The sequence below is a fragment of the Cuculus canorus genome, chromosome 3 (genome assembly GCF_017976375.1).
Source record: "Cuculus canorus isolate bCucCan1 chromosome 3, bCucCan1.pri, whole genome shotgun sequence".
Classification (NCBI taxonomy): Eukaryota; Metazoa; Chordata; class Aves; order Cuculiformes; family Cuculidae; genus Cuculus; species Cuculus canorus.
Genome location: NC_071403.1, coordinates 6533406 through 6548552, shown reverse-complemented (window position 1 = coordinate 6548552; position 15147 = coordinate 6533406). Strand labels below are relative to the sequence as shown.

At 35.2% G+C, this 15147-nt stretch overlaps 1 protein-coding gene across 1 annotated transcript in view; it reads left to right on the top strand.

Annotated features, from left to right (window-relative positions):
* CSMD1 (CUB and Sushi multiple domains 1) overlaps window positions 1-10392 on the top strand; it is a 1155040-nt gene extending 1144648 nt beyond the window's left edge. The window contains exons 69-70 of the mRNA XM_054063646.1: window positions 2952-3084; window positions 7278-10392. Of these exons, the coding sequence (XP_053919621.1) occupies window positions 2952-3084; window positions 7278-7437 (293 nt within the window). The 3' untranslated portion in view covers window positions 7438-10392. The remainder of the gene's footprint in view (window positions 1-2951; window positions 3085-7277) is intronic.
* Window positions 10393-15147: the final 4755 nt, after the last annotated feature.

Sequence of the window (15147 nt, the reverse complement as noted above, 5' to 3'; positions counted from 1 at the left end):
CTGACTGCTGCTGGTTTTAGGAGGCCAAAGAAATACCTGTTATTCTGTGAAATGTTCAAAAAACATTTATAATCTTATTTAATATCCCTCTATTAGATAACAGGTTTTCCAGTAACAAAGTATTTTTTTTTAAAAGCAAATTAAATGAAACTATCTTTCACATTGTTATTAGTTTGAGGATTTTTTTTGGTCTATTAGCATGCAGATATTTCCACTGGTTTTAGCTGTACTAGAAATCAATACCTAAATTTGAGCAGTGCAATAAACTTTCCATTTCTCATTATGATAATGTGTCAGAAGAAGTACAATGATGTGAACATCAGGATATGTTTAACCACAAACAGCTCAGAAAATGATTGTAATTAGTAGACCAGACTTTGTTGAAGTTATATTGAGTCTCATGCATGAATAAAATAAAATTATCCAGAATTGCAGCAAATTTTCTCTTCCGAAAGGAAAAGTACACCCAAAGCACAGTCTGAACCTGGTCAACACTTCTCCAATGTCAAAGCTGTAAACTTCAGTTAAAAATTTCAAGTTAGTTACCCCAGATATGTTACTTAAAAGCTGTAGAGATATAGAATATTCAATTACCTCTAACAGGAGTTTTTAGAAACGAGAACTTAAAAAGAAATTATCTAAGTGTAAATTTATACCTGATTTTAAATGTTCACTTACACGAAAAATAGTATTTAAAATTAAAAAAAAATCCACCGAGGATTGTTTATTGCTAATTTGAACTACTGTTTTCTTTTAGCTGAATTCTGATTAGATATTTGATATTTTTTCTGCTGCTTATACATTAAAATGTATCTACCGTATGTGCCACGATAATATCTTTGAGATATAAATTAAGGAGTTCATTGATGATGCATATGTTTTTTTTTATTTTGATACTTAGAATTTTAAATGAGAGTTAGTATGTTAGTTTACAGGTTTTTGCTGATATAAACTGCCTACAATGAATTTGATCATTACCATGTTTTTTAGACATTAATTCAAATAACCGGAAAAACACATGTGGATTGTGAGAGTAAAGTATAAAGACAGTGATAACTGCGTGTAGTTTTCTAAGCTTCTATCACTTCTTCTAACCAATAAAAAAACATTGACAAAGGAACATTTAAATTAACATTTCTTAATATTTTCTTAACTACCGTAACTACTTGATTGTAGCTGTCTTTAATTTTGATTGGTTGGAGAATGTCCAGTGCATCTGCAATACAATGCAAATACTTAAATTTATGCCAAAGGGCATTCCACACCTTGGATGATGGGACAAAGATTGGATTTCTAAAGTCCAAAGACTTTTATATTACAGTGGTTCTACTCTAAAACAGTTCAATATTAATTAAGATTCTCCACAGTAGTGTGGTAAAGCTCATTACATGATCCCAACTGCCACAGCAGTAGGTTTATTAATTCGTAAAGGTTTGCCTTCACCCTTTCTGCAGAGAAATGTACGGAAGTCTGGAATGTGATAGAAGATTAAGACAGTGAAAAATGTTGAAGCACAATATTTTTTCATGTTTAGTGATCAAACCTGGGAATTCTGAAATACCTATGGACATTGTCTTCATTTCAAAGGGAACTTAATTCCTTCCTGTAATTTAATACATTTCGTAAAATGAATTGTGCAAAAGGTATTACAATATTAGCAATTGAAACAGAGATCTAAGTTTATTAGAAAAGAAAAAAAAAAAAGACAAACCCATACCTCATTCCGTTTTCACACTGAGCTTGAACTGGTTGAAATCATTGGGCAATTATTTGCTTCTTTCTCAGTTTTGCAACACAGTAAGATATTTTAGTAGACTCCTGAAAGAAGCACAATGTCTCTGCTACATAACTGGTCTGCACTAGAGTCCTAAAAATACTGATTGATGCTGTTTCTGTCAAGGAGGGAGTCGTGGTGTTTGAAGTAGTGTGTACTGGTGGGTTTGAGCATTCCTAAGCGGTAAACACCAGTGTCTTCTATTCTTCTCTATTAGCATTAGCAAAAATATCACAGAACAGCAAGCTCAGTTAAAATCTGGCCTAGCCACACCCTTTCTGTACTTCCTTCTGTCCTATTCTGTCCTCCTTGGATAGGTTCTGTGTAGTGGTCTCTGAAAAGCTGTGAGGTTAAACTGTCAACATGGAGTTGGCTCTCAAAATATATTTTATTGGTGTAAAAACAAAAAAAAATCTGTATTTTTCACCATAAAATTATTTTTCATCCTTCAAGATTTGAATTGTCAAGTCATTAAATTAAATTGTCACTTATGTAAGCATTTTAACTGTGTCTTTATCGATGGAAAAACATGTTCTACAAAATGCCTTACCTCCTGGGTTTGTCCATAAAAGGAACCCAGTGGGGCAGTGCAACAGGCGACTTGTCTTTGTATTCTCTGTGCTTCAGCTTTTCCCTAGTGCAAACACAGCTGCCAGAGGCTCTAGAACATTCTCATGTCTCACCCCTAAAAGGGAGTTGTAAAACAGCCACGATATGCACATGGGTGCTCAGACTTAGGAGTACTACTTGGGCTGAGTAGAACCATTGTGGTTTATTGTAGTTATCTCAATTTTCTCTTCCCTTTTCATGTTTGATGTGGTCTCACATTGCTTATTGTTCCAAAGCTGGATAATAAGACTACAGGTATAGAATATTTTTTGCAGAATTAGTGGGTTTTTTTCTTGCAGAAGTTATATGGCTTAACTTTATTAAATTAGTTGCTCGTAAAAGTGTAGTTTGTAATTACTTGCTGAATAATGTTTTCAAATCATTTGGATAATTATCGATACATTATAATGTGTTATTAACCAGATTTATACTACAATACTGCGAGATAATTATTTCATATTTTTGAAACAAAATTTAAGACATCATTTTCTTTCATGCTTGATTAAAAAGAGAACTGTATGATAGGAAACCTGGGAAAATTATATCTTTCTTTTTTCTTTCATTTCAGGTCCTTTAAGTGCAGACACAGACCTTTCAAATCACTATTATGGTACAAATAGCAGTTCTGTTGCAGCTGCCATCCTGGTACCATTCTTTGCTCTAATATTATCAGGGTTTGCATTTTACCTCTACAAACACAGGTATTGTACATGTTATTCATTCAGTAACTTTATAAGAGTCTTGATTTAATTTTTATAGGTAGGTGCAACGAGGGAACACAATACTAAGACTTTCAAGAACATCTGTTCTAGAAAGACAAACATTTCTATGTATTCATACAAAGCAGTTCTTAATGGTGAACAATTGGAGAGATGAGTAACTGTGTTAAGGAGCAAAGATTTATAAAACTTTTTGGTTCATTAGTCTGAATGTGACTGAAATCTCAGGTTGCATATTTCATTCTTTCAGGTTAATGGTTTATTAAATTGAATGTATGCTGCTTCTTTCAAAATGCTCGTATTAGCTATACAATCCAAAAAAAAACCATAAATTCCATGATGAAAGATCCCAAAATGATAGTACAGGACTTGCTGAATAAGCTAGTGGATACTATTAGAATTGGTATTACTTTGGCTAATATGAAACTTTCTGTGTCGTTAGGTAGTGGAATAAATCCAACCATATTGTCTGAATTTTGTTTTAAAGACGTTATCCTTTGAACTTATGTTCATTATGAGTGCTATTTGGCTGGTGCTTTCAGAAGCAATCTTTATTTTTTTGTATTGAGATACTATAGTCTCTGACCTCCTTGTGTTATCTGTGGTTTGCAATATGCTGTTTAACGGAAATACTGATTTTTAATACCGTTTTAAAACTTTTGTTCTATAATCATGACATCAAGGGTATTTTGAGGTTGTAAGAAATTGCGTAGACCAACTGAAGTCCATCATTGCCCTGTGATGAACTGGATTGTCTACCTACTCCAGCTTGTGAACTCCAGTTAAAATCATACATGTCCTGAAATGTAATATAGCTTTTTGTTGAAAAAACTGCTCAGGATGAGCTGTGAAATCTGTCTCAGAACAGATACATGACTGACGACTACCAATCTGCTTTGTCAGATAACTCCTGTTCAACCGAAACATAAACCTAAGCAACCTAAACAGCAGCAGGAAAACACAAGCATTCAGATAGGGCAAAGAGATGGAGCTTAGAATGAACATCACTGTCATTTTGTTCTTAGACAGAAAAGGCAAACTCTAAGGAAAATTTAACAAAACTGTATTGTGATATAGGGGTACCTTTTGTGATTCATTCTGTGAAGTCTGTGATGTCCTTTATGATCAATGGAGATTCTATTTTCGGTTTATTAGAACTATCTAGGTATTTAAGAAAAATAAAACCTAGTCTTCAGACGAGCCGCTGTAATCTCAAAGTTTATGCCACTGCTGGTGCAGCGTTACTGTTCTACCCACCTTAATCTAATCAGGTTTAATTGGAAAAGGAGATATTATTTATTTCGTAATCTTTAAAAGTATATTCTTCCTTTATGTATTTTCAAACAATTTCTTCCATAAGGAATTGGTTTACAGGGATTATCAGTGTCGTACCGTCATCAGGAAATCAACATGTTGATTACTGCTATAAAGTAAATACAGATCACCGTCTCTTCAAAAGAAAGTATGTTTGAAAGGAAAGTCACAGAATCTGTGACTTTTGAAGGGACTTTCTTGAAATTACCTTAAGGAGCGGAATAACAACATGAAATTTTCACAATGATGTGAAATGATGGTAATTATGCCCCTAGAGGTTTCTATATCAGAGAATTTGAAGGTCTTCTTAGGGGACAATTTTATGGATGTTTCTGCTGTGCCTCTGTCAGATTAATATTATTTAATTAGAACCTGGGTTGTTAAACCTTTTCTACACAGTTTCTGTACCCTTTATCTGACAGACAGGGATAGCTTCAAGAATGAAGACAGTCTATCAGTCTTTTGAAGCAAAATTTAAATGTATTTAATTACTTACACCGGTAAAATTCCTATTTAAGATTTCTAAGCATCTTCACAGAATCACAGAATCACTAGGTTAGAAAAGACCTCTTGGATCATCGAGTCCAACCATTCCTGTAAACCATTAAACCATGTCCCTGAGTATCTCATCCACCCATCCCTTAAACACCTTCAGGTATGGTGACTCCACCCCCTCCCTGGGCAGCCTCTGCCAGTGCCCAATGACCCTTTCCATGATTTTTTTTTTTTCTGATGCTCAGTCTGACCCTGCCCTGGCGCAGCTTGAGGCCATTCCCCCTTGTCCTGTCCCCTGTCCCTTGGGAGAAGAGCCCAGCTCCCTCCTCTCCACAACGTGGTCTCCCCTCAGCCTCCTCTTCTCCAGGCTAAACAACCCCAGCTCTCTCAGCCGCTCCTCGTAAGACTTGTTCTCCAGCCCCTCACCAGCTTCGTTGCTCTTCTCTGGACACGCTCCAGAGCCTCAACATCCTTCTTGTAGCGATGGGCCCAGAACTGAACACTGGATTTGAGGTGCGGTCTCACCAGTGCTGAGTAAAGGGGAATCTTCATTACTTCTAAAATGAAAATATGCAGAAAAGACGTATTTATGAGTAATAAAATTATTTGTAAGCCATCAATTACTGATGTACTTCCAGTGATAGCTTTCCCTATTTGCTAGCCAGAGCAGAATAATTTTCTAAAAAATTTTGATTTTCAAGAACCTTTTTCTGCATTTTATCATGAGATTCTTTTTAAAATTGCTTTACCTTTATTTAGCAACACACATCTACATTTTGCAATCATTGACTTCCTTGCCCTATTTCCATTACGTGTATAAAATTATATACTGACTCTCCTTACTATATTTGTTTAGAAACTTGTAGATGCTAAGAGATTTAAGGCTAAAGTGGTGAAATGTAATATAATAGGATATAATTTTTTAATCATTTAATTATTGGCATAATATGATCTAACAGAACTTCTCATAAAAATATGAACATCCTTGAATTTTTTATACGTTCTTGATGGTGGTAAAACACTATCCAAAATAGAAGAGTGGTTACTGAAAGATAATTCTGTGTATCCTTTGATATACAAATGTCAAAGTTTATATGAATATTGCTTAGGATCTGATCAATCTGATTACATATGTTTGGAGATATAAAATTTCTGTCAAGGTATTTCTTGGTTGAAGTATTTACAGAGACAACCAGGCATGCTATGACAGATGTATCTGGAATAACTGAAATTACCGACCCATATCTGCAAGTTGTTACCCCTGGCAGTGCAACATATTCTGGACATTTGCTATATCAGTGCAAGAGTTGCCTGATCGAAGCTATACAGACTGCCTTTGCGCTGACTTAGATTTTGTAGTACCCAGAAGACCTGTTAGAGCACTTCGATGCTAACTTTCTGCTCTGGAATGGTGATAAACAACTGATAGCGGCAAATTACCAAACTGTTCCATCTACCTGTGCCTGCAAACATCTAAGTCAATAAAGTCTGTGGGTGTTTATCTCATCTAAAAACTGAGATCTTATTGAAAGGATGAATTAGGAGCCACTCACCTTCATCTTTCTATGTATACCCAGTAATCTACTCCTTTGAAGTCCTGTAAATTAACGGTTTGCATTGATCTTAATCAGAACATTTGCAAATATGGTCCAGTTGCCTTCATAGGTGTACTGTAAAAATTAGTGTAGGTGAAACCCTCCATCTCCAGAAAGTTCAATTAGAATGTGCGTGACAGTGATCAAATTAACTTTTCAAATTAAAGATCTGGTTTTTTTAGTATTTACATCAATCCTTTAGAATGATAAGGATATATATTTGGACATTGGTAAGGTGTTCATTCATTAAAGCTAAAATAAGATTTTCCAGTCTGCATAAGGATTCTTTTAGGGGCAGACCACCAATATAAAACTGAAAATATCATCAGAAAATATCGGAATTGTTACTACTGACAACTTCTTCCAACTTCTGCTTGGAAGTTCCAACTTCCAACTTCTGTTTGTACTTCTGTTGTACATTGCTTTACTTTTGGCTGCCAATTTTGGCACTAACAATAAGCAATGAAATTGTCATTCTTTTGATATTTTTATCATGGAAAATGCATGCTTTTTTTTTTTTTTACTTATATTGTCTCTATGCTTCATAGTATCAGACTGCAAATTAGGAATGTGTTTTCTTCAATTCATGCTTCTCTTACTTTTTAAATCCCCACAACATCCTTTATGGGCTTCCTTTTCTCACTTTTAGACAGATTTGTGCAACTTCTGTAGACAGAAAGGAAACATTATAAGGAAAACTTGAAATACTTGTAGAATGATTGTTTTTAAGGGTTGCTAACGATGATTTGCTGTCTCTTTTTTTTTTCCCAGAACAAGACCAAAAGTACAGTACAATGGGTATGCTGGACATGAAAATAGTAATGGACAAGCTTCATTTGAAAATCCTATGTATGATACAAACTTAAAACCCACAGAGGCAAAGGCTGTAAGGTTTGATACAACTCTGAACACAGTTTGTACAGTGGTATAGCCTTCAGTGCCCAATATGACTGATTCATAGCCATACCTCTGATGGACAAGCAGTAATTCCTTTGGTGCCATATACCAGTTTCCCTTCTTCTCTTGGCTTTGCTGCTGTAATCTTTAACATCTTCTGTCAGCCTACATGCAGCTAAATTTTCTGGTAAAATCGTGTCAGTCTTCTGGGGATCAGACGAAGAATAATTTTTCATCTTAAAGTTGGATCAAAATGCCTGGCTGCATTTGCTGCAAATCAAGGCACAGTTTAAGGAAGACTGCCGACTCATGCCAATTTGTCATATTTAATGCCTCAGACTTACATATTTGTATGTGGCTGGATGCCTTTCAATGCATTCTTCTGGGCGCTTGGATAAATCCCTTGAGTACTGTGACAAATGATAACACCTGAGATTATCCCCGGGAATATTCTGAAGAAAGAAAGCTCTCTTGAAGGAGAAGACGACCTTCCTTGAGGCTGCATACACCTGCAAATGCTTTACCATTGAAATTTTGCTCAAATTAAAAAAAAGAAATTCCAGTGTATCTCATCCCTAGGGCAGTTCGCCGATTTCCCAATCAGCAGTTATATTGCAAAATGTTAATGCACAATTTTTTTGCACTAGAGTGTTATGGATGACTGAGTAAGATACTGGTAAAAAATATACAGGGTTTCTACACACAGTTCATTGTATATAGACATTCACTCACTCTTTGCCAAGCAAAGCATTCCACAATAAATTTACTTGGAATATTATATTATGAGCCCCATGCTTAGCACCGGTTAAAATCTTGTGCGATAGAGGACGATATTTCTTTTGTCAATTTTTTGACTAAATTTCTTTGTAAACATGATTACAAGTCACTGGAGACTTTCAGCCAGAACAAGAGCCCATTTCTAAGAAACTTTCGTTGCCAGTATTGTTTTCTTCTGAAATCAATCATCAGTCACTATTGTCAGCATCACACTATTTAACAGCAGGGGGGTTTGCAGCTATTGCTGCTTGCCATGTACAAATGTGAATAGTAATTTATTTTAGATAGCTCATAAAGCCTGTGAGCCTGTGCTCATAATACAGTCTTCCCTTTTGCATTTTTTTCCATTTTTTCCTATAATATGACATCATTTTCAGATGTTACACGGAACTAAAACACACTACAGTAGCATATGTAAACCCAGTGCAAATTGTCTATAATAAGCTGTCATTCAGTTTCTACTTTGAACAAAGAGAAATTTTCAACTATATTTGTTTCCTATTTCCTTTCAGATTTTTTAAACACACTGCTTACTGCTTTTGTACTTACACAGTTTGACAGAGTAAGTTTGAAATTTGTAAATATGAATGACTGAGTACATCATTAACATTTACTTACAATTAGAGGTTTTATGGAATGACAACGAACAAAAAGATGCCATTGGACAGAATAATTAAATTGAGTTTTAAAATTAGGAAATTTCAGGAAACAATGACTTAAAATCTGGTTTTAGTCATACGTGTTGAGCTCAGAAACCAGCTTTGCTTTTCTTTAAAATTCAGGATTGCTTTTTGTTGTTGCTCTGTTTTACTTTTCCAAATTTCAAACTGTCCTAATGTCCAGTCGCTATGAAAAAATGTAGAAAAATGTTTCTAAAGTCCATATGTGTGTAGGTCTGGCTGATATACACAAAACAAAAAGGTAATGTAAGACAAATAATAGGTTTTTCAGCTAATGTTGCAGAACGCAAAGAAAATTTCAAAGGTAACCCTCGGTCAGCTTAACAACTCTATATCTGTTAGATGAAAAATACCAGCAATATAATACAGTATTGTAGGGCCTCCAGCTGTTATTTTTTTTTCATATGAGCAAGAAACTCTGAAGAAAATTTAATAAATAATCCTTTCCAGTCAGTTCCTTGTTCATTTTGTTAGTAGTTATTGGCTTTCTTTTTTTGTTTGTTTCTGAGACTTCATTTATCTGTCGCATCTCAGAGCCCTTTGCATTTCCTGAGAAAGAACAAAGTCATCAGATCAAAGTTGTTGTCCTGATCCTCTCCCATGTAGAGGAAGTTGCTCCACAAATGAAGAGCTTCCATAGGAACAGGGAGACAGAGAGGGAAGCTGTTGCATGATTAAAGTTTTGACAGGTGTTCAAAATCGACATTTCTGCTTTGGAAACCTTTCTGTAGTGGCAATGGCAGAAAAAAATTGGAGTATTGAAAACAAGTACAAAGTTCTAGCTAAGACGCTATTATTGATGTTTTCGACTCCTGATCGTATAGTGTATTCTTCAGTGATCTGTGAACAGTGAATGTGTTGGAGGAAATGTCCCAGAAAAAAAGAGAATAGTTAAACTATTTGATCTTTTGTGTTAGAGAGCCCAGATCGTGCGATTTATTCATTGGTTCATTTGGGGTAGGCTACTTAAGGAGTTTCTATCCCGAGTGAGAGTTCTTTTACTCAAAATTGCGGCACATTGACAAATTATCCTAAGACGTTGGTTTGGAGTATTGATTAAGCAAGAGCTTCAGATCGGGACCCAAGTCAAAGGAAGTTCTCGTAGTTTTATCAGTCCTATCCACATCTCTCAAATGCCTCTCCTTCTCTGCTATGTTTGAGTCTTCTGTTCAAGTTGGATGTCTTTCTCCTGAAGTTCTTTTTACAGAGGGCTGTGGATGCATGCACTTCCCTACGGTGCTTCATCAGATTAAGACTCTTAAAATGTGCAGTGGCTGGGTAATGGCAGCCAGGAAATCTACTTTCTGAGATATATGCAGAAGACTTTTTTCCCCAGTGTTGACCAGATCATTACGACGGGCTAATAATACATGCTATATATTTTTTTTAAAGAACAGGTTATGTGCTTCAAAGCTGTTAAAAACTGCTGCTTGTATCACACATCTTGCCTTTCTCCAGGCTAGCTGCAATAATTTTTTTTCTTGTGTAAAATATTTTGTAAACAAAGAAAAGCTGTTATAAAGAAAAAAAAAAAAAAATGGGAGGGCGAGGGGGAGGGTGGGGGCGGGGAAGAACGCCGGCATTATGATCAAGTCAATCTAATTTTCATTCCCAGTATTTCATTCTGCCATTTCACTACATGCTGCTGTGACATGAAGTAGGTGCAAAAGAACTTTTTGTACAGAGATATATTTTTTATGAAGAATTTGTAAAATTATTAAATATGCTGTACTTTTTTGATTAATGTAGGTAAATTGTTAAAAATAAATGTTTTTACAATACAAAAAAAAAAATTGTAATTTTCCCAATAATGTAAAATTTACCATCTTTAGCTGATTTTCAGTTCTGATCCTATTACACATGTATTAATATTAAAGTGGCCTGTTCAAAATATACAGTATCCTCTTTGGAAAAAAAAAAAAAAACTATAAAAGATTGTAATATAGCCTGTGCAATGCCACCTACCTTGAAAACAAATCAGAGTTCTAATTAAATATTTAATTTTAGATTTTCAGCTTTTGTGTGACCTATTCTTATTAACTTTTTTCTTTCTATTTACTTTTATGCTTTTAGTTTTCAGACACTGATTTTACATTGCATTACAGGATCTTAATGTTGTCATTTTAAGTTCCCAAGAATTATGTGACTTGGCAAAAATTTTCAGGTGCTGTATAGCTAGATAGGATCTACTTCGTATTATCTTACACTTATCATTTGGGTTTTAAAATGGGACTTACACCCCAAATCACTTGGTTGTTTTATAATAAGTAACCTGTTACAAGCCTGAATCCACCTGTAGAGGTGATAGATGACATGGAGCCAGAGGTAGTTCCAGTTCTAAAATCTGAGAATTAATTCTGCAGTCACTTAGATGTACATTCTATTGAAATTAAAATGCTACATAATGATAGCCACATATATCAGATTTTTCATGATCAAGACCTGAAATTCTAAACATTTTTCTCGAAATTTATTTTGCTTTGTATTCATGTAAAATATTTATCTGTTTATTTTACTTTTTGACAGTTAAAGACAGAATGAATCATGTTTCAAGAATCTGATTCTACGCATTATGCTTTGGGAATCAGTGGTAGTATATAACTGTGGTTGATTTTGAGGAAAATTTAAGACACGTACATGTTCTCGCTTCCTTTCTCATCTCCACAATCTTATAATATATATAAAATCCTTCTTATAATATCTTGTAATTCTTACAAGTTCTCATCTCTCAGCCTGATCTGACTTTCCTTGTGCACTAAGCTATAATCACCAACAATATCAATGTAGATATCACAGTATTATCTGACAGGACGTCATGGTTTTTACTTCTTATCACAAACAAAAATCTAACACTACACAAGTGAACTGTTTTTCTTTTCACTATTGGCAACCTGCCGTGCCGGCTTCTGAAAATTGTTTCCCCTGATGATCTCTTGAAAAATATGACATTGTATATTTAATTTTGGACTCTAGAGAAACCATTCATAGAAAATAAATATTTTCAGTGTGTTGTAGATACAGTTATGTAAGAGCCACTCTCAGCCGAATCTGTAAAGAATAAAAATATATGTTTTTCAGCTGGCATCTACTAGATCCATAGCAACAGGAAGGTCATAAACGGTATCAAAAGGATAACATACCTATTGGTATGATTTACTCAAAATGGAAAATGTGTTTTATTAAAGCTACTTTTGATTTTGCACTCCTATAAACTACATTAAATACACTGGTTCCTGTTCCAGCATCATTACTAACTCAAAACTGCAGGAGCTTGAATGCATATGGCTCAGTGCTTGAGAGAACAGAGGTCAGAAGGTCGAAGAGGTCTTCTGCAGAATACTGCCTTTAAACAAGTAGAATAAATTCCTTTTAGGTATTGTCTGTAATGCACAAAAAGGAATAATAGAAAGTAATGCTTTAGAGACCCACCTCTGAGGCCTTTTTTTGAGGCCTGTCAACGACAGTCTTCTAACACGAAATGTTTTCTACCGAAGAGCAAAGGGTTGTACCGGACCTCAGTATGGCAGATAACAAAAGAATCAAACAATGGTTGGCGTATGCCTAGTGATTAGTTATCAGGAGTTGATTTTATATGATATAAAAAGGCAGAAGATTCTTCTAAACAATTCTCTATATATTTGTTTCTATAAAACTGTAATTATTTTAAATTACAGACGCGTAGTAAATGTATAGAAATGTGAATATGCTTGGAGCTTATCCCACAGAGGAGCTTGGGCTCGGTTTTGCAATGTTTAACTTTCAGGTGTGTTTGTTGCTCGGTAGAAGCTTCAGCCTCAAGCTGTGTGTCTACAGACCATGAAGAAATGATGAGAGGTAAGAATTTGCATGTGAGATCCACAACGGGCCTGAGTAGAGCCAGTTAGTATAAGGAGCAAGAAGGAAGCTGGCTACACTGAAAGGAAGAGGAATGCTTAAGTGTTTTACTTCTGGGTTGAGGAACATAATTTTTTCCACCATAATTCGTAACAGAAATCACTTGAAGTTGGGCAGATTATTCATACCAGTTCTATTTTTTTATTTTTATTTTTTTTTTCCCAGGAAGCCCCAAAATACAATGAATAGTTAGTGTTTCTTTTCCCTCTTACATTCAACAGTGTGCTGGTTTAACTGGGCAAATTAGACATGGCAGGTCAGAGGTCAGACAAATTGCTTAGCCTGGGAATAAAAACCAGGTTGTTAATCATAAATAAGAATTCAGCTGTTGAAAGCAGATGCTAGGAAATGAAAAAAAAAAACCAACCCAAACCAAAAAAGCAAGCCTGAATGAAATCTTTTTAAGAATAATTTAATATCTTCTGTGTAAAAAATCTTAAGGACCCCTTCAGTCACCAGTTCAAACATCAGATGGGCTGAGCAATGAAATGATCTTGTAAATAACATTAGAAGTACATTCTAAGTTGCGGTGGGTTGACCCTGGCTGGATGCCAGCTGTCCACCAAAGCTGCTCTGGCAATCCCCTCCTCATCAGGACAGGGAAGAGAAAATATGACTAAATGATTATAGTTTGAGATAAAGACAGAAACAGCACTCACCAGTTATTGTCATGGTCAAACCAGGTTCAACTTAGGGAAACTGGTTTTGTTTATTACCAATCAAATCAGGATAATGAGAGATAAAACCCGGTCTTAAAAACACTGTCCCCCTACTATTACCTTCTTCCTATTCTTAACTTTAATCCTGATTTTCTCTACCTCCTCCCTACTAGTGGTACAGGGGATGGGGAATGGCACTGTGGTCAGACATTCCTCTACAAACTTGTCCAATGATCCAACATGGACTTCCCTCAGGGTCACAGCCTTGTTCAGGAACCCACCTGCTCCGGTGTGGGATCCTCCATGGGCTGCAGGTGGATATCTGCTCCGCTCTAAACCTGCTTTACCATGGTCTTCAGCATGGACTTCAAGGATATCTCCGTTTTGGCACCTTCCTTGACCTTGATGTGCACAGAGTTGTTTCTTTCACATATCCTCACTCCACATTCCATATGCAAATAGAGGTGGGGCTTCTTAAATATGTTATCACAGAGGTGTTGCCTCCATCACTGATTGGCTCAGCCTTGGTCAGCAGGGAGTCTGCCTTGGAGCCGGCTGGATTTGCCTCTATCAAATACACGGGAAGCTCCCAGCGGGTTCTCACAGAAGCCACCCCTAAAGCTCCCTCACTACCAAAACCTGGCTGTGCAAACCCACTATGTACTTCAAGATGGTAAAAATATAAATATCAGGTGAAAAGATGGACATACGTTACTATAAAAATAAGAGAAGAACAGAAAAAATTGTTAGAGTTAAAAAGGTATATCAGAAAAAAAGATCCATAGCTTCTGCTTCTTGGGATGATAAGGGAATTTTTCAAATGTGAGGAATTAAAGGAATCTGAGTAAGGAAGTACTTATTAGTTATTTTATATATATATATAAGGAAGTACTTATTCATTATTAAATCAAATTAATGGAGATGGAATGAGCAAAAAAGAATAATGTAAGTATTTAATACTTATTAGAATTTTTCACCTTGTATTTTGTAAATGGAAAGAGGTAATGATAAATATTCATTTCACTTAGAGTTTGCATAATACTGGCCAGATTATTTATAAATAGGAAGGGTTTAAGCAGCAGCTAACAGACATAAGGATTTTAAAAAATCAGAGAAAAACACAGAGCTTTTATTTAGCAGTTCTAAATGAATTATCTGAGTAGCCCTTCACCATGAAACAAATTTGAATCTGTTTTTGAAAATAAAGTAAATACTAGAAGCTATTATTGTGCTGAAAATTAAAAATAAATAAAAAATACCAAACAAACGACCATTCTTCTTAAAATTAAAATTTTAGGGAAATAAAGGAAATCAGACTGAGATCCTTTTGATAGAAAATAAAATGACAGGGTAAAATTAAAATCTTGTTAGCAGATTTTATACAGAAGGGTTCTTGTTACCCAAATCTCATTTAATTCTTGAAAGCCTGACTGATAATGTAACTACTTATGTATTAAATTAAAAAAAGGAAAAAAAAAACCCCTGATTTAGTAGCACACAATAATTAACAAATTTTCAGTAATTACACAAGAAATTGATTAAGAAATACCTGCAATAGAGAAATATCACTGAGTAATGTTGACAATATTGGAAAGAGTTCATGGGTCTGCTACTGGACCGGATGCTGCTCAACAGTGTTATGTAAACAAGAATAACACTGGAGGATGATGAATGATAATGAAAAATGTAGGGTGGCACGGTTTGGTCTGGTTGGTAAGTTGAGCCTATTTAAAG